This window comes from Prionailurus bengalensis, chromosome D3, assembly GCF_016509475.1.
Source record: "Prionailurus bengalensis isolate Pbe53 chromosome D3, Fcat_Pben_1.1_paternal_pri, whole genome shotgun sequence".
NCBI lineage: Eukaryota > Metazoa > Chordata > Mammalia > Carnivora > Felidae > Prionailurus > Prionailurus bengalensis.
The window spans coordinates 33611257-33631273 of NC_057356.1; the positions used below are offsets into that span (position 1 = coordinate 33611257).

The window sequence follows — 20017 nt, forward strand, 5'->3', positions numbered from 1 at the left end:
GAGACATTACAACAGTGACAAATGCTTGTACCTCATGGCATTTGAAGAGTGTCACACTGACAAATGAGAGTCCCCCTGCCTCAGAAATGCAGATGAGATGCGCCATCCTCACACCTGAGATCAAGCAAATGGAGACCCCAAGGCTGTGGATCCTCCAGTAACGTAGAGTGAATCCCTGACCTCCAGAGTAGATTTTTACCTGGTACCCATTTTGCAGTAACTCAAGAGAGCTTTGCAAGCCCACGAGAGAATTGTAGCAGGAATGTGCCACTCAGGGCTTTTGCGGGGCACCAGAGCTGCTCTGTGATACGACAGAGAATTTGTTCCAGGAACGAGACTGTATAAGTTGTGGGCGGAGCCAGGGAAGCGAAGTTCTGGCGGGAAAGATGGAGGTGAGCCAGTGCGTTTGAGGAGTGGGCACATCCAGGACTGGAAGTGGGACCTGGTGGGAAGCTTCTGGAAAGGCCTATGGGAAGCTCTGTCTGTGCAGCCACAGTCTGTGCTGGGCCTGGTCTGCTTGACCTGCGGGGCCAGTTTCCAGGAGGAAGGGCTGGGTGTGGAGTGGAGGAGAGCCAGGGCGAAGGACTCCTGCCTGACACCTCTCCGCTGTCTGTCACCTCATCCAACTGTGAGAAGCCCCGGGACACAGCGGCCCTGCTTCTCTTGTACCCTCCAGCTCACACACAGGTATCTCCTGGGACATTTCTGATTCAAAACTCTGAAGGGTCAGGATTCCAGAAACAGCCCCACCTTAACCAAGTTGAGGCAGCACAACCCAGCAGCTAGGAGGTTACCCTAAACTGCTGATTGTTATTCTAAATACCTTTAACTGTGGTCTTCAGAAACCATACTGTTAATGTTCATCATTAATGTCTCCAGTCTGCAGAGACATTACAGTCGTATCTGATTGCTCGGAGGGGTCAAGCATTTGGTCCAAAGCCTGAAAACAATTCATTATCAAAACACAAAGATTTCTCAGTCTGACCTAACCAAACTACTCTATTAATAGGCTGTGGCTTAGAATAATTTGCTGCTGTTTTCCTCAAACTTTGCTCAGTGGTACTTTATTCAGTAGGCAAGTCTCAGATTGGGGGGTGGGGGAAACTGAAAGAACATGGGAGGTAGATTGGGACCCAGGGCATTGCCCGACGGAAGTACCTATGCGCATAGGTGCTGCCCCAGATGCCTTTCACTTCTCTCCTCCCTGTTGTCTTTTCTTAAATCTGCCCCATATCAGGAATCAGCGGGGTCCTTTTCCGTCTTTCTCGGCCTCCCCATCTTTCCTTCTCCCCCTTTGCAATCAAGCATTTAAATGTTACTGCCACAAAGTGTGCCCTTAGGGGTGAAGGGCTGCCTTGAAGTGCTAACTGCTGGAGTGTGGGTGTGGGCAAGCCAGGGCCTGGGGAGCAGGTTGTATGGAGGTATTGGAGGGAGTGTCCCCAGTATAAAAAAGTGACCCTGTACCAGGGATTACATAGCTGCAGGTGGATGAGGCAGCTGGTGTGGTTTGGAAATTAGTTCCATTAAACAACAACAACAACAACAAAATGATTGAGCATATAACTAAACATATAAAGCACACTGAGAGCCAGATTTCTCACTATCTGAGCAAAGACTTATAAACAGGGAAGGGGCACTTGGGTGGCTCAGTCGGCTAAGCGTCTCACTTCCACTCAGGTCATGATCTCGTGGTTCCTGGGTTCGAGCCCATCGGGCTCTGTGCTGACAGCTCAGAGCCTGGAGCCTGCTTTGGATTCTGTGTCTCCCTCTCTGTCTGCCCCTCCCCTGTTCATGCTCTGTCTCTCCTTCTCTTTCAAAAATAAATAAACATGAAAAAAATATGAAACAGGGAAGGCAGAGACTAGAAAACATCCCAAGGTGTGAAATTGAAAGGGAACGTATCAGAATGGATTCAAGTCTTTTAAGAATGTATATGCACAGAAAGATGTAGAAATCGTAATCAATGTACATTTTTGTGTGCTAAATACACCTGTTTCCTACCCTGTCGAGTGGGATAGCCCAGAAACAATGGCCAAGCACCCACACCTCTGAGAACCCAGTTCTGAATACCATGTTCCACTAAGAGAAAACAGGGCTCTCTGGGGACCAGAGAGTAGAAAGTGTGGAAGAAGAGGAAACTCTGTCAGAAAGTTGGAAAATGCTTCATGGACGATAAGGACGTCACAGGGGCCAGCTTCCAGGGACTCTCCGGCTCAGGGGCAGTCTGAGCCTCAAAATAAATAATGGTAGTTTCAAAATACAATGTGGAATTCTTGGGTCCACTCTGATGTCAGTTGGCTAAGTAATTAATTGGGGATAAGGGGGGAGGGCTTGCTTGGAGCGGAACGGCAATTAAGTACAGGCGCAGCTAACCAGCTTTGGCAGCCATCATAATGGTAGTTGATCCTGGCAGGAGATGTTGATGAGGGTTGAGGTTGGGGGATGGAGGTTTGACAAGGAATGGGGTTTTTGTAATTTTGGAATATCTGCCCACAAAATATGAGTCGAGTACAAAAGGGAAAATGGCAACAGTGACCCAACCAAATGACTCAGGTGGGATATGGTGGAATCACGTGCCCCCACCTGGTATACAGAGACCAGATAGCATCATCTCTGTGGTACTTTTCACAAGAAGCATGAGACAGCTTGAGGGTTATCCTACATAATGAAGACTGTACTCATCCACTGTCGAGATCACGAAAGACTAAGAATGACATACCGAGAAGTTGTTCCAAATGGGAGGAAACTGAGGAGACATGACAGCTACATGCACTTCCCGTGCCTGGGGAGGGTCCTGGCCCCAGAGGAGGACAAGGCACTGTCAGGACATTTGATGGAATAAGAAGGGGGTGGTCATTGGATAGTGGCATGTCGGTGCTGATTTCTGCATGGGAAGAATGCATGGTGGTAACGCGGGAGAGAGCCCTCATTTGGGTGAAGTGTTCAGTGGAGCAGAGAGAAGGGGTGACACAGATGGAGATATCCGGTTCTCTTCTTTTATAATTTAGAAAACGGAGAAATTAAACAACTTGCCTACATGTACATATAAAAGCAAGTGGCTTAGGTGCCTGGGTGGCTCAGTCAGTTAAGCGTCCAACTTCGGCTCAGATCATGATCTCACGGTCCGTGAGTTCGAGCCCCGAGTTGAGCTCTGTGCTGACAGCTCAGAGCCTGGAGCCTGCTTCAGATTCTGTGTCTCCCTCTCTCTCTGACCCTCCCCCATTCATGCTCTCTCTCTGTCTCAAAAATAAATAAACATTAAAAAGCAAGTGGCTTATAAATATTGACCAATAACCTCGGCACATGCCTTGGCATTGGCATATGAACGTCCAAATGACATTCAAGGTCATTCCTGGCCTGGATCCTGCTACCTTTCAAGACCTTCTCCCACATTCATTCTCATCTTTTAGATCACAACAAAATGAATTTTCTTGGAATTCCCCAGACACACCATACTAATTGAGACATCCTTTGAAACCCATCTCAGACGTTCAGCCGAGGGAGCAGCCCCTGTTGCCTCCTTGACAAATAGAGCTCACCCATCATTCCCTCTTTTTGCTGACACTTCTACACATGGGTAATATTGATAATATTGACTTCACCCATCTTCAGGAGTTTATTGGCCTCCTACCAGCCTTTCTTACTTGCTACAGCCGGGCGCAGTGTCTTTCTCTGCACCGTCTGCCTAGGGCCTGGCAAAATGCCTGTGAGCTGATACATACTCATACATATTTGTTGAATTAAATTAACAGGAATGGGGTTCACTTCAAGGCCTTTAAGTCCAAAGTTCATGCTGCTTTCTTTATTCCGTGTTAGCTTTCCGTAGTGACACACAAAGCCTTTTGCTTTTTTCGGATCCAGTGTTTATCAAGATGATAAATGAGCTACTTGGTTGCAGCCACGCATCGCATGTCTTACTTTCTTTCCAACAAAATTAATTGTAGTTCATTTTCCCCAAGCTGTTCAATACGGGAATTCAAACAAGGGGGAACCTCTGATGTGGCACGTTGTGTTTACTGCCAGTGTGGTTTCAGGATGAAGACCTCTGATTGTTTTTAATATTATCCTTGTAGCCCCACCTCCACCAGAACCTGGTAGCTCACCAGCTGGACAGTGTGACCAGTGCTTTGTTTTCAAGTTGGAAGGCAAGCCACTTCGGGATATGCTCCAGGTGGTGCAGTTCTGGTTTTTGTGAATGTTATGACGGAGTTTTCTCCTTTGTTATGAATACATGACGTGGAGACTCCAAACAGTGATCTATAGGATTTAGTGGTGGTGGTGGTGGACAGACTATCCTCTGAGGGCTCAGAGAAAGTAAGTAAGAAGAAGACAAATCCAAGAGGCAGGCATAGGTGGTTCCCCAGCAAGGAATAGAGGACAGCTGGAGGAAGTTCTTGGTCACTGCATTTTTATCAATATTTTTGATAAACCATAAGAAATGATTTCTGAGGGGGTTTCACCAGGACCTTGCCGTGGTGGTAGCCTTTTTGTGGCCACAAAATCAATAAACAGGAGGCATATGAGGAGCTCTCAAATGCATGGAGAAGTGGACAGGAAGTGAGACCAGTGGATAGAATGTATGATCAGTTACACAGAGGCTTCTATCAACAAGTTCAAAAGAGCACACACGTGAGTTTTGATTGGAACAAGTGGAGAAGATGCGGGTGAAAATTCACGCTGATAGAAACTACATCAGCGAAGGTCCAGAAGTTGGAAGAAATATGTCCTTGTCATAGGATGGTGAGACCCCTAGAGGAAGGTCACAAGTTCAGGAGGAACCAGAAATCAGATTAAAGATAGGGAAACTTGAACTTCACGGAGAGGATTTTGGATTTGATGCTAAGTTTTAGGGTAGTTTTTAGAATATTGCCCATGGGAGTCATGTGGCAAAAGGAGTGCATTTTATTGTCTGTTTTGGGGGGTTGTTTAATTTTGTATTTTGTTGTAGTGTTTTTGTTTTTATTTGAATTCCACTTAGTTAACATACCGTGTAATACTAGTTTCAGGCATACAGGTTAGTGTTTCAACACCAGGTGCTCATCACAGCTAGTGCCCTCCTTAATCCCCATCTCCTATTTAACCCATCACCCCCACCCACCTACCTCCTGGTAACCATCAGTTCTCTATAGTTAGAAGTCTGTTTCTTGATTTGCCTCTCTCTTTTTTCCCCCTGCTGGTCATTTTTTTTTTTCCTTAAATTCCGCATGAGTGAAATCATATGGTTTGTCTTTCTCTGACTCATTTCACTTAGCTACATCCATGTGGTTGCGAATGGCAAGATTTCATTCCTTTTTATGGCTGAGTAATATTCCATTATATATAATACATATTAATGTAATATATATTAATGTATTAATGCAATATATATTAAAATAACAGTATTACATAATATATAATGTAATATAATATGTTAATATAATATATTAATAAATTTATATATTAATATATTAATAAATTATAATGAAGTAATTAATATATAATTAATTATATAATTAATAAATAATAATATATTAATAAATTAATAAAATAATATAATTAATAAATTTAAAAATAATATAATATAATATATTAATATAACTTACTAATATAATATATTATGATATGTTAATATAATATATTATGATATGTTAATATAATATATTATTACATATTATATTATATAATATATTCAGTTATATAATTTATTTATGTAAACTTAATTATATATAATTGTATAATTTAATTATTTAATTATAATTATTATAATTTATTTAATTACAAATTATATAATATATATTATATTATATTAATATAATATATAATTTATATATTATTTATATAATTTTATAAATAAATTTTAATTATTACAAAAATTAAATTTAAATTAAATTTAAAAGATTTATAATTAAATAATTTTATACAGAATAATAATTCTATATAAATATAATTTTATTATAGAATAATATATCATTATATTAGTATATTTATATATTATATAATATATTATTATATATCATGCGTTAATTATTAATATTATATATTAATGTATTAACTGTTATTATGTACTAATATTATGTATTAATATATATAATATATATATAAATCACATCTTCTTTATCCATTCATCAGCCGATGGACATTTGGGATCTTCCCATAATTTGGGTATTGTAGATAATGCTACTAGAAACACCGGGTGCCTGTATCCCTTTGAGTTAGTGTTTTTGTATTCTTTGGGTAAATACCTATTAGTGTTTAGATAGCAGCAGTGGTGTGCCAGTAAATGTGGAACAACCAGCTCTCTGGGGGAAAAGTGCACTATTGGCAGCATTTGCCAACCTCCATGATGTAAATACTGTAAAAACTGAATACTCAGTTTCAAGCCAGTAATACATGGTCACTGAACACAGCTGGAACCAGCCAGCTCCAGCACACTCCTGAACAGCTAAGTACATAAGGACAAATGATTTGACAGTCACCTAACCCTACCCTTCCTTCCCTACCCTTTTGTGAATGCCCTCCATCAAAGCAAGAACCTTAGGATTCTCTTAACTGACCTTCTGCCTCATAAATGTGAAAAGCCATCCGCACACTTACATGAGAGGGAAGTGTGTGTGTTCCAAATGGAAAGTAGCAACTTGTCACAGTGAGATAAGTGGATCAAAATATTCGAGTACTGTTTCACCTTTAAGGTGCTCACAAAAATCTTGCCACTAATAAAAAAAAAATCCTGAAAATCCAGCATCAGCTCATACCTTTAGGATATTAGAAATTGGTATGCAATTGCTATTTTAGGGTAGAAAAGGTTTCAAAGTTCACAGAAATGAGCTATTTGGATTCTCCAATGCATCAACAACTGTGGAATTCTGTTTGAATTCCTTGATTTGGATACTGAAAGTGATTCTCAAAAAGTGATACATTTCTTTCCAGAGTTTCTCATCTATACCTTGATTCATTGACATCAACTCTATTGGTTTTGGTTTATGTGACTTGCTGTATGAAATCATATATTCAATAAAGAGATAGCCTCCATCCATATTTTCAAGACATATGTGGGAAACCATTGAAATCAGAGTTCTATATTTCACATTAAGGTTTTACTATTAGATATACATTCACTCTGTTCTTAAAGTGGTTTACTAAATCTGAGAGACTGATGGACGTCAGAGTACTTAAGCTTAAGAAAATCAAAAGTCTGACTGCTAGCGTGTGAACTTCAGAGGCCACTAGAGAACAAGGTAAACCATATTTATAGCTTGTATTCATTTAAATAATGCTCATCTGATATTTTAATCATCTATTGGAATTCAATTGAAGCTGACCTTTCTACTAACTCTGAACCGAAAGACTTGCCTCCCCAAAGGAGTTGCACAAATTAAATTATTCTTCTTGAACTTCTGGAGGTGACTGTGGTTGCTTTTGTATCTGGATGTTTCTTCTCAGCAATACTGAAACTTCACCATTTTTCTTCTTTCCCAGTCCCATCTCAATTCCACTGCCTCTTTATTTTGGATTTTTCTAGTTGGAATGAAATTTTAGAGTTCAGAAGACCCTGAAAAATCATTTCGTAGATGAGAAAATCTGAAACTTAGAAAAATTTCCATGTGCCCATGGAAATACCCACATGCTGCACTATTTTTCTGCACCTTGATGGGAAGGATGGCGATTAAATTTGATTAATGAGTCAGACCAAATACAATCATGGTCATTACAGCATCAATTGGTCACTATTCCCTGAAATCATAAAACTCCTAGGGAAAAAAAAATAGGCCATGAGCTCCTTCCATCTTATTGTTGAATTTTGGGATCTGACTCCAAAAGCAAAGGTAACAAAAGCAAAACTAAACAAGTTGGACTTCATCGGAAAACAAAACAAAACAAAACAAAACAAAACAAAACAAAAAAACTTCACAGCAAAGGAAACCATCAACAAAATGAAGTCAGTTCACTATATGGGAGAAGATGTTTGCAAATCATATATCTGTTAAGGGGCTGATATCCAAAACACATAAAACTCAAATAACTCAATAGCAAAAACCCAAACAATCCAATTTTTAAAAATGGGCAGAGGATCTAAAAAGACATTTTTCAAAAATAGACATGCAGATGGCGAACAGGCACATGAAAACATGTTCAGTATCACTTATCGTCAGGGAAATACAGATCAAAATCACAGTTAGATACCACCTCACTCCTGTTAGAATGGCTATTATCAAAAAGACAAGAAATAACAAGTGTTGAAGAGGTTTTAGAGAAAAGGGACCCCTCCTACACTGTCGGTAAGAAAGTAAATTGGTAAAGCCACTGTAAAAGCCAGTATGGAGGTCCTCAAAAAATTAAAAATAGGTCTACCATATGATCTAGCTAATCCACTTTGGGGTATTTATCCAAAGAAAATGAAAACACTCATTTAAAAAGATACATATGCACCCCTGTGTTCATTGCCAACAGTAAGGAAATAAGCATTCATGGATAGTTGAATGGATAAAAATACGACACACACGCACACACACACACACACACACACACATGCACACACACTTAATGGATTACTTTTTGGCCATAAAAAAGAAGGAAATGTTGCCATTTGTGACAACATGGATGGACCTTGAGGATATTGTGCCAAGTGAGATAGGTCAGACAGAGAAAGACAAATATCATATGATTTCACTTGCATGTGACATCTTAAAAAAACGAAACAAATGAACACACAAGACAAATGAACAATCAGAACAAAATAAAACTCATAGGTACAGAGAACAGATTGGTAGTTATCAGAGGGGAAGGAGGTTCGGAGGCGAACAAAAAGGATAAAGAGGGGTCAAATGTATGATGATGGATGGTAACTAGACTTACTGTCATCACTTTGTAGTATGTACAAATATCAACTTATTGTACACCTGAAATTGATATGTTATGTAGCAGTTTTACCTCAATAAAAGTCACTATCTTTTCCAGCCAAGATAATTGCCTTCATGTTTTTCACATATGTTCTACACAAGGAATTTTAGGCAGTATGACTATTCCAACTTTTGAAAATAATGTGAAGAATTAAAGATAAACTTTTGTACCTACCAACTAGCTTTCAACCAGTTTAAGACCTTGAGCATTACCAATATTTGATTATTGGTATTTATATAATAGTTTATGATACCCCTCTTACCTGCCCAGAAATAAGTATTTGTCATTTTCATGTCATTCTTTATGCACGGATCCCTAAGTGATCTGTATTCTGTACTTTTGCTTCTTCTTCTTTTTTGTTCCACATTATGTTTGTGAGATGATATATCCCTATTTAGATCCATCGCACACACTTTTGCTCTAGTTTATTCATTTATAGTATTTTATTTTGTGGAGGCATACTAATTTAACCAATTCATTTTCCTCTTGAAGGATATGCAGGTTATTCCCAATTTTCAGCTTCATCAATTCCTTTGCTTTTCTTTTTTAAAAAATTTTTTTAACATGTTTTTGTTTTGGTTTGGTTTGAGAGACAGAGACAGAGTGTGAGTGGCAGAAGGGTAGAGAGAGAGGGATTTACGGAATCCGAAGCAAGCTGTTAGCGCAGAGCCTGACATGGGGCTCGAACTCACAAGATCAATGATCTGAGCTGAAGTCGGACACTTAACTGACTGAGCCACCCAGGCGCCCCCTCAATTCCTTGTCAAGAGGTAAAATCATTCTCAACAAATAAGATCAATGTGACTATAGCACGATTGGAAAGAAAATGTTTGCCTTTTTAAGAGAACATGGTGTTTTTAAGCAGTTTAGTGTATGCTTTTTTATATGAAAAGTATCATTGTATGCCCAGAAAGCAACACTATCTAAGATAACATTTTATAGGGAAATGTATATATTCATCTCGTTAATTTATTAAAACCGTTCTACACAAAACATGGTTAGCCTGATTTCAAATGTAGAATTTATTTGAAATACAATTTGCTTTTTTGTTAAATGCCCTGTATGTATACTTATAATTAGTTTAGAGGGCCTTATACAAAAATGTACTCTATACAGTGCCCCGTCCGTGGACAACCTAATTTATTCTATTGCCTTTAGCCAACACACATGGAAGAAAACTCTCAAAACTACCCCTTCAGCCATGATTTCTCTCTCAGGCACAAATTTCATGGGACTTCCAGCATGAAATATCGCCTCTGCACTACACATCACACCCGCCATGAAAACACGGCTTCCATGTCCCGCTTCCTGCAACCAAATCACAATCTCTCCTGCGATCTCTCAGTTTCCTTGGTGATTATGTTCCTCCTTTGTTCTAAATCCTTCAGTAGTTCTGGTTATGTGGGTTCTTTGCCAAAAGTCCAAGCCCTGGGCCCAGCCTTAACCCATCTCTCTGACTTTATCATGCCCCTTACCTACCTACTGTTGGTCAAGAGGTAAAATCAGTTTTACAGTCAATTGCCAGGCTAGTACTTGGCACATGATAGATGCTTAAAAAATATTTTTTTTAATGAACAAATGACAAATTCTGCCAAACTGAGCCATTTAACGTTCATTAGATGCACTTCCTATCTTTTGGTCTAGAAATGTTTTCTCCAACGTTTGTATTGGACGAAACCACATGTATATATTTCATGGCTTATATTTTCCAGTTTTGACAATTACATCTTTGTGTCCAAGTAACTGAGACTACTCATGGGCTTCTGATCTCCAGCTAGTCCCAGACAAAGAGACATTTCTTCCTGTCTGGGTTTGTATTTTATTTTTCCTGAGTGAAATTATCTAAATGAACTAAAATATCTCATCTAATGCCTCAGCGGTACTTCGCACAAACTGCTGTGGTACAAAGCAAAGTGTAAATATTTGGAGATAACATTTATTCTGCCAGCTTTTATTCAGTGTGTACATTGTACCATATATATGCATATGTATGTATATAGAGAGAGTATATGTATATATATAGATAGATAGATAGATATGTACATATATATAGTAGATACATATGTATATGTATGTATGTTTATATATAGATATAGATACATATGTATATATATAGATACATAGATACATTCATGCATATATGTACATACATACCTATACATATATACACACATGCATGCATATATATACATATATATGTATATGTATGTATATATATGTATAGATATATATGTATCTCTATATATAGATACACAGAGGAAGTAGATAGGAAGCCCTCCTTTGGTAAATAATCGAGTGACATAAAATGTTAAACATTTTATGATTGAGTATGTGCAAGGTATGGCAGGCTTCCAAAGGAGGGAGTGGTCAAGGAAGGGAGATGGAAGGGGTTCACAGTGGAGATGTGGGAAGTGGGTTTGAGAGATGAACAGAATATAGAAGTGTCATGGGAGAAAGGCCACTGTTGCCTGTGGGAAAAGATTGCACAGTAGCTCATAGGGGAAAACACTTGCAGATTCTGGTGCTTGCGTTCAAGATGGGTGGAATTTGAGGTACAAGGAAATCATAGCGAGAGTTAGGGCAGCCAGGCCCAGAACACAGAAGGCCTCATATGTCACACTCAGCGTTATGGACCTTTCCTGTAGGCATCACAGTTGACATGCTCGACCTTATGCTTCTAAAAATTAAGCTCTGGTAGCAATATGGAGACCTGACTGGCAGAGAGGACAACCTGAAACAAAATAGTATGGATGCTATTCCAGTAATCGAGGAGCAGAACTGAGCTGTGGGAATAAAATGGCAGTAAGAGAGACAGTATGGAGACAGAACCTCCAGGTTTTCAGTGAGAGAGTGGTAGGGTCCAGGTTCTCTCTTGGCTGCTGGATGGATAACAGCACCCTTTTTCAAGGTGAGGAATATCACTGGAAGGACAGATTTTGGAATAAAGATAGCATTTAGTTTTAAAAACTGTAGAAGTGGAGATATCTGGTAGGAAAATGGGTATCTGTTTGTGTGTCTCAGGGGACATGTTAGGACTGAGTATGTAGATTTGTAAGTCATCATGTTGGTGCCGACTGGAGCCTGGGGAATAGATACATCATCCAGGTCTACCGTGTAGAGTTAAAAGAGAAATAAGTGAAGAGTACAACCTTGCAGACTCATCAATATTTGAGCAGAAGAGTCTGGTGGGCACAACCCACCCTGTGTTTCTGAGTGGGATTTCCCAGCAGTGTGAGATTTCAAGAACATCCATGGGCAGGTAGGTAACTGGAAAAGAGAGGCGAGAACACCGAGTAGATTTGAGGGCAGCAAGAGCTGATCTTGCTTGTCAAGTGCAGCGCAGAGGTGGAGTAGGATAAGAATTAGAATGGGTCATTTGGGCCTTTTAGCTGGGAGATCACTGGTGACCCTCGACAGGGCATTTTCTGAGCAGTGTGGGGAAAGGATCCTGTTGCACTAGGTGGAAGACAGGTGCCTGACTATCCGAGCAAGGACAGGTGCAGTGAGGGGTGGCTGTACTCACCAGACAGCTTGGAACAGAAGTCCTCTGCCTCTAGGTGAGAAGTTGAGCCAGTCATTTAACCTTTCCCCTTGTTGGCTTCCAGTCTGTAAGATGAGGAGGACTGGACTATTTCTAGTGATCTTCCAGCTGCATAATTTCAACGACTTACGGAGTCAATGGATGGATGGTTGGACAATTGGATGTGAGAAGGGACTGAGATGCCACTGACTTCTAAACTCATTTGAGACCTATTAAAAATCGAATTTATAAGGATTAGCTACGCATTAGGGTAGTTTCCAAAGTATCTATTAATTTCAACCAAAAATCTAGACCAATAAGCAGACGGTAACCCAACATTTCCTAAGACCTGTTCCACGAACACCAGCTCAGTAAAATGTAATAGGTATTAGATAAAACTTTTAAGAAATGATTTTTGGTCAAATAAATTTGGGAAACAGAGTCTTAACTAAATCAATTTTTTTCTTCCAAGGTTTTATTTAAATTCAAGTTAGTTAACATATAGTGTAGTATTGATTTCAGGAATGCAATGGAATATTACTCAGCCATCAAAAATAATGAAGTCTTTCCATTTGCAACCATGTGGATGGAACTAGAATGTATTATGCTCATTTGAAATAAGTCAGTCAAAGAAAGACGAATACACTATGATTTCACTGATATGTGGAATTTAAGAAACAAAACAGATGAACATAGAGGAAGGGAAGGAAAAATAAAATAAGATAAAAACAGAGAAGGAGGTAAACTCAAATTTCTTGTTTTGCTACATAACTTATCAAGTTCTCTACTACAGTAATATGCACTGTGATTTTCTGACACTTATTTGACCACTTTGTTTTCTTTTATTTCGTCTTATTATATTCAATTCACAGCATTTCTTGGGACTAACATTCTGATTAACGTACTTTAGTAGACACTGGTCCACTACATTGTCCAAACAATGAAGAAGGAAATTGATTGATGAGAGGATCCCCAAATGACATATCAATGAGACTGTGACCTGTTCGTTGTACATGCACTTCAGATTCTTCAGAAGTTTCATTGTTTCTTCAACGGTTGTATGAATGCACTGCTTTGTTAACTCAGCAAGCCAAGAGTAGTAGTTAATAGGTTAGCACCTCTGTGGCTGAATGATTTCATTGCAAATCGGGATCACAGCCCAATCCTGGATCCAGTAGCTGAATTCTATCACAGTGAGTGGAGTGATTGCTTTTGCAAACAGCATTCATCTCCTCCCGTGATGTATGTATGCTATGAAATGTGTCTTCGGGGACCAAGAAACACAAAGCTGAGACTGTTGCCTCAAAGTGACTGCAGACTGGGAACTTAATGCAGTCTACAGGTGGGAAAGGCATAAGGCTCTGCTCTGGCTTCCCGGTCTCTGTGCTGTGAGGCAAGAAGCAGCTGAGGCCAGACCTAGAATCCTTGTTACCTCTCCTTTAAGAATTCTTTTCCTCTCAACTCCGCTTGGTTGGTGCTCTTCATAAAATGCCACAGTCAACGTGTTTCCTGGGAAAGAGCTATAATAATCTATTCCCCCAAGCCCCCCTGATTAGGACTGGTGGGTCTCTGGAACTTAGCCCCGCACAGCACCAAACAGCCCCTGGAGTCTGGCCTTGTTTCCTGGTCTCTCCCCTGGACCCCCTTCTTTCTCCTTCTTTCTTCTTTCTTTTTATTCTTATTCTTGTTTGCACTGTTTGATCACTTTTAAAGTATACAACAAACCTCTCCCTTTTTCCTTAGATAAAATCAATCATTAGATCTCATGCTGTAAGTTTCGTTTGGGGTGAAGTTTTCTTAATTAAATCCTCTTACCCTTCCCCCAAATGAAAGGGATTTGCCATTTTTAAATACCTCTGCCACAATCATGTCTGTTTCATTTATGGAGGTAAAGAGATCTCTTAACTACTCATGCTTCTCTATTCAGAAGGGTTTAGAGCCATGTATAAAAAAAAGAAGCTTATGTGGGGCATGCCCTATTCCGGACCATTCTTTAAAAAGAAGATGTGAGGATTTTTTTTTTCCTGGAAGATCCTAGATGGGAAGATTCTTTAGGTAATTAACACTTAACTTTTACATATGCTATAGTGACAAATAAATGGAAACATTCTAAATGTACAGCAGTAGTAGAATAGTTAAATGCTGTCAGATCATGAACATGGTGATGTTTAAAAATAATCAGTGAGTTGATGAGCGCCTGGGTGGATCAGTTGTTTAAGCGTCCGACTTCGGCTCAGGTCATGATCTCACGGTCCGTGAGGTCAAGCCCCGTGTCGGTCTCTGTGCTGACAGCTCGGAGCCTGGAGCCTGTTTCAGATTCTGTCTCCCTCTCTCTCTGACCCTCCCCCTGTTCATGCTCTGTCTCTCTCTGTGTCAAAAATAAATAAATGTTAAAAAAATTTTTTTTAAATAATCAGTGAGTTGAAAAACTATTAATGATCTATTACAGGAGCTAATCATTTTCAAAACATAGTATGAGCTTCGTGTTGTAAACCGTCACTATGTATGTCTAGAAACAGAGGAAAACTAGAAGGAAAAGCCACGCAGATATACATGCGAGAACCCAGTAGTTGAGAACATAAAATCTGGTCCTAAAGGGAGCTTGAGTATACTCCTGTTCTCTCTCTATCTGTGTTGACTTGAGGGAAGTATGTTTACCTTTTGGAGACTTAGTTGTTGTTGTTGTTGTTGTTGTTTTCGTATGTAAAAGGAGGATAAATAATAATACCTATCTCCATATGGTGGTTGGTTGGATGAAATGCTATATACCAAGCTCTTAATACAGAGCAATTGCTCAGTTGTAGTAGATATTATTAACAATGCTTTCATTTACCAAAATGTTAACAACCGTCATTTCTAGGCAATGGGGGTCTTGCTTTTTATTATATTTTATGTTTTTTTTAATGTCTCTTTTTGAGAGAGAGAGAAACAGAGAATGAGTGGGGGAGGGGCAGAGAGAGAGGGAGACACAGAATCCGAAGCAGGCTCCAGGGTCTGAGCTGTCAGCACAGAGCCTGATGTGGGGCTCGAACTCATGAACCGTGAGATCATGATCTGAGCCAAAGTCAGACACTTAACCAACTGAGCCACGCAGGTGCCCCACATTTTATGTTTTTATCAAAATATATAATGCATACAATATAAATGAATAGAGTATGTATTTGATCACGTGCTTAGTTCCTAAACGAGTTTATCTCTGATAAACATTGAATCACTTTCATTTGACTTCTATAAAGAAGGCAAAGAGTAGTATCCCTTTGGCATGGAGAAGGAATGCATTGGCCATGGGAAACCCCCCAGTGAATACAGTTTGTCAGTGTCAGGCATTACACTTGAACTCAAATCTTCCAATTCTAAGTTCACTGTCCATTCTCCAAGGTTGAAGGAAGAAACATATTAGATCTACCTTTCTTGGAACAGTATGAAAACAAAATCAACTAAGTATTCAAAATAATGAAGAGGTCCTGCATTCAAGGACTGCTTTAACATTTTCTCTGTTTTTCTCTAGCTTTGATTTACGTCTAAGGTAAACTATCTCCCAGCTGCTAGTATGTGCTTCAGCTAGATTGCAGACACCTGTATCTGTGCTGCACATGTGGCTTATTTAATAACAATATGGATCATTAGCATGTTTTAGGAGTGAGAATTGGGTTAGGATCCTTTATAGTATTTCAGAAACTCCAGTGAAATCGTGGAACATTCCTGAATCTTAGTACATTATATAAGATTCTGAGATGGAGGGAAAGCTTTCCAGTCCCTTCTAGGCAGAAACTGAAGATCCCTTTTTTAAAACTCATTAAGAAGATTCAGAAATACTTTAAGATAGTGTAACCATAGAAATAGAAAAACAACTAAATTTCCTCCCTCTTTTTTTTTTTCCCTCCGTAGCTTAAAGGGAGCTGATGCCGGCAATGGGATCAGAGTGTTTGTGCCTGATATCGGGATGTTCATTGCTAGTCTGACCATCTGGCTCGTCTGCAGGAACATCGTTCAGAAACCCGTGACCGAAGAAGGAGCACAGTATAACTCGGAGTTTGAAAATGAAGAATTGGTAAATCTGATGTCCTGCATCCCTCTTCCCTCTTTGATTTCTGAGAGCCTTGACCCTTACTAAGTTGTGGAGAAGTGAAATGTGCATAGCACTTACGCTCTGCAGAGCTTGGCTTAAATGTTCACAGTTACTTTGCACAACCCTCCTTCCCCCGGTGTAGTTCTGATGGGTAGGCAGTCTCCTCCACACCTTGGCCACCAGGAGACAGTTCAAGGGGTGTGAACACTGCCATTCGTGAGGCATTCACCCCAACCCAGTGTTCTTTTTACTCTCATCTAATATTATCTCTGATGGTTAACCTTTTAAATTCATTATATTGTGGCCCGTTGTCTAGATACCTTAGTCAATACAAAATATTTAGAGAAGTAGCACCTGGTAGTTTTAGGAGAAAAAAAGTAATTCCTTCCTGAAGGGAAGCTTTCTGGTCTGTGTACTTTGCTCTTCAGAGAAGAATTGTGTTCAGAGCATGCTTTGACCATTATTTTAAAGCAATCCGGGGCGGGGGGGGGGGGTGGCGAGGAACACACACACACACACACACACACACACACACACACACCCCTTTGGAAAAGTATAAGAATTGGAAAAAGGTAAAAATAATGAGGAAAATGTATGTTAATTTTTATCTATGTGTTTTAGTAGAAAGAGTTTCAGGAGGAGCAGGGAGCACATCAGATCTCACTCAGTGTATGAGAGCAAGTTGGACAGCTCGTCACTGTCCCCAGATCTGTTTCAGAATGTTGCTCTGTTCTAACACTGTGCTTTGTTATGTGAGTTTCAGTGACGTTGATTTAAAAAGTAATTGATTTGGTAATTGAAAGATGAAATTTGCAAAGGAAAAAATATTGAAAAGACTTACTCTGGACATTTGACACAAGAGACACAACTAGCAAATGTTTTTACTCAGAAGTTGGGCAAGAACTTTCACCTGCAAAACTGGGGTGAATTGAAATCAGTTATTTTGAGAATGGTAATTACAAGGGCATCAGGGAAGACAATTCTCAGTTATAGCAAATGACTTATGTGCCTCAAAAATAGGTAGCAAATTGCCTTGTATAGTTATTAAAAAAAAAATAAAGAAAGCGAAGATATAATTCAATAAATCCATACAGACTAGAAATGATATTACTACCTGAAATCATTATGGGTAAAAAATAAATGATCACATTGTATATCAATATTCTGCTTTTTTAAAGGCAGACGTTAACAAGTACTTGGTGTAAAAAGCAATTATAGCAAGATAGCAACTAACCTTATCTTTCATTTATGTCTACAAACTCTGTAGGACTTATCAGTGTCTTAAAAATGGGTAAAACTATGAAAGTGCCTTTTCTTCTTGTTGGCTTCACAATTTTAAAGCAGAACTTAAATTTTAATTTCTAGTTTTACGTTTGAATTTTATTTATAATAGTTACAGTTTTGAAAATAATCTGGCTTTGATAATTACTGCCCAAAATTGTCCAAGTTTGGTGAAAGTAAACCCAGGAACTTGAGCTCTCCAGACTTAGGATTTTTCATTACTATTATTTATAAAAGCAAGACTGGTTTTCCGTTATCCTCATGTTACGGATAGAGGGTAAAGGATGCTTATTGCAAATTGAGTGGACTCAGAAGGCAGACTTGGAAGCTACCTAACAGTGTTGGTGTGATGTCGAGAAATGTGTTTATTCTCTTTCTTCTGCAAAATGAGGATGATCATAATCCTACGTCGTAGAGTTGCTACAACCACTAAATGAAATGTCAAATAAAACACACCTAGGGCAGCGCCTGCTCATTGGGCTGCTTAATAAGATGCTACTTGCTCTCCGCATCCTGCTCTTCTCCAATTGGAAAGTTACTGGCGCAGTTTCAAATTCAGAGTCCTCTTAGAATGATAGAAAGTTAAGCTGGGCGGTGCGTTTGAGGCCAACCTACTCAGTAAGAGTCTCTTATTCGTCACTGAGCCATAAATGAATCACAAAGCTTCTTAGGAAAAGAACTTCTGTCACCGAGGACAAACGCTCTTTTGCCATAGGACTAAGAAAGCCTACATTGACTGATGGAAAGTCATGGATATCAGGTTATGGTTGAGGTCACACATCTGGTGAAGAAGAGAACACAAAACCATCACATGGATTAATTCTAAAATCATGTTTCCTTCCTGATTTCTCACAGCTCTCAAAGATACACTCAGGATACCTCTCTCCTATTTAAAATTTGTTTAAATATCTGTACTCCCTATATTATCAATCACATTATTAAAAAATTACAATAAATTGGGGCACCTGGGTGGCTCAGTCGGTTAAGCGTCTGACTTCAGCTCAGGTCATGATCTCACGTTCTGTGAGTTCGAGCCCCGCGTCGGGCTCTGTGCTGACAGCTCAGAGCCTGGAGCCTGCTTCAGATTGTGTGTCTCTGTCTCTCTCTGCCCCTCCCCTGTGCGCTCTCTCTCTCTCTCTCAAAAATAAATAATAAATATTAAAAAATTTAAAATAACAATAAATTGATAGACATTCTATATTACTTATTTGGGGATTTGAAAATACTAAATATTATTATGAGGTCGATTTCTTTCTCATTTACATTTGTTTTGGCCTCCTTTAGATATTAATTTCCATCCTCTTAGCACATTCCAGCCCACCAGGTGGCCAGGGAGAAGCAGGCTGGTGTCTGAACCTTTTGAGACGAATCCACAAGGAAATATTTCTAACGTGTGAGCAATCTTGCTCAAGTCTGAAAAGAATAGAAACACACGGCCAAAATAAGTAGGGAAGTTATTTTGTTTTGGGAGGCCCCAACATATTTCTTCCCTTTTATAAATCTTGACATTTGCACCAATGTTTGTTTTTTGAGGCTCCTTTGAAAAAATAGTGTTTGCGGGCATTTCTTCTCCTTTCATTTATCTCAATAGAGAAATGGCGAGATTAACCCATTGGTGCCTGAGAGACTTTTTTTCAAATCCAGCATTGTTTTAAACTAGCAACTAATCTCTGGAGAAGACTCCTGCGTCTTTCGTAACCTTCCTCGACTGGATAGTGAGGCTCAAGTTTGGTGTTTTAAAGGGCATCGCAAATCCCAGAATTCCCCCCAGAAATCCCCAGGGGAAGTCAGTGGGTGGGAGAACCTGTTTCGCTTTTGCATTGTACAGAGAACAGACCTCAGTAAGGGAGCCAACTCCTCAAGTACCAGGAAGGTTCTCTTTAACTGACACATCTGTGGGTTTGTTTACCTGTTCATTGTAACTCAGAAGCACATCTACAAATCCTAACTGGGAGAAAGATTCCTAATCTTAAATCTTAAAAAAAAAAAAGTTATGTTATGAAAATTAAATTGTGTAGAAAAGGGCTTCCTGCTCAAACACTTCGTAATTTCACCAAACTGCTATTATCTTGTGTATTTCTGTAAAACTAGCTCTTTCTACTTAATGAGATTTCAGGCTTTATTTTTTGGGGGAAACAAATAGTATTTTAATATATTATGAAAACAAATTTATGATAAACTAAATGTTTATTCAAATAGGAATTTTAGTCATGACTTGGTCTGGTTAAATAGTCTGACAAATCAAATGTGAAGCATAAAAAAGAATATTT

General features: G+C 39.1%; 1 protein-coding gene across 1 annotated transcript in view; it reads left to right on the plus strand.

Moving 5' to 3' along the window:
• The window catches only part of PIEZO2 (piezo type mechanosensitive ion channel component 2), a 487982-nt gene that overhangs the window by 242880 nt on the left and 225085 nt on the right, over positions 1–20017 (plus strand). The window contains 1 exon segment of the mRNA XM_043558273.1: positions 16286–16448. Coding sequence (XP_043414208.1) covers positions 16286–16448 — 163 coding nt within the window.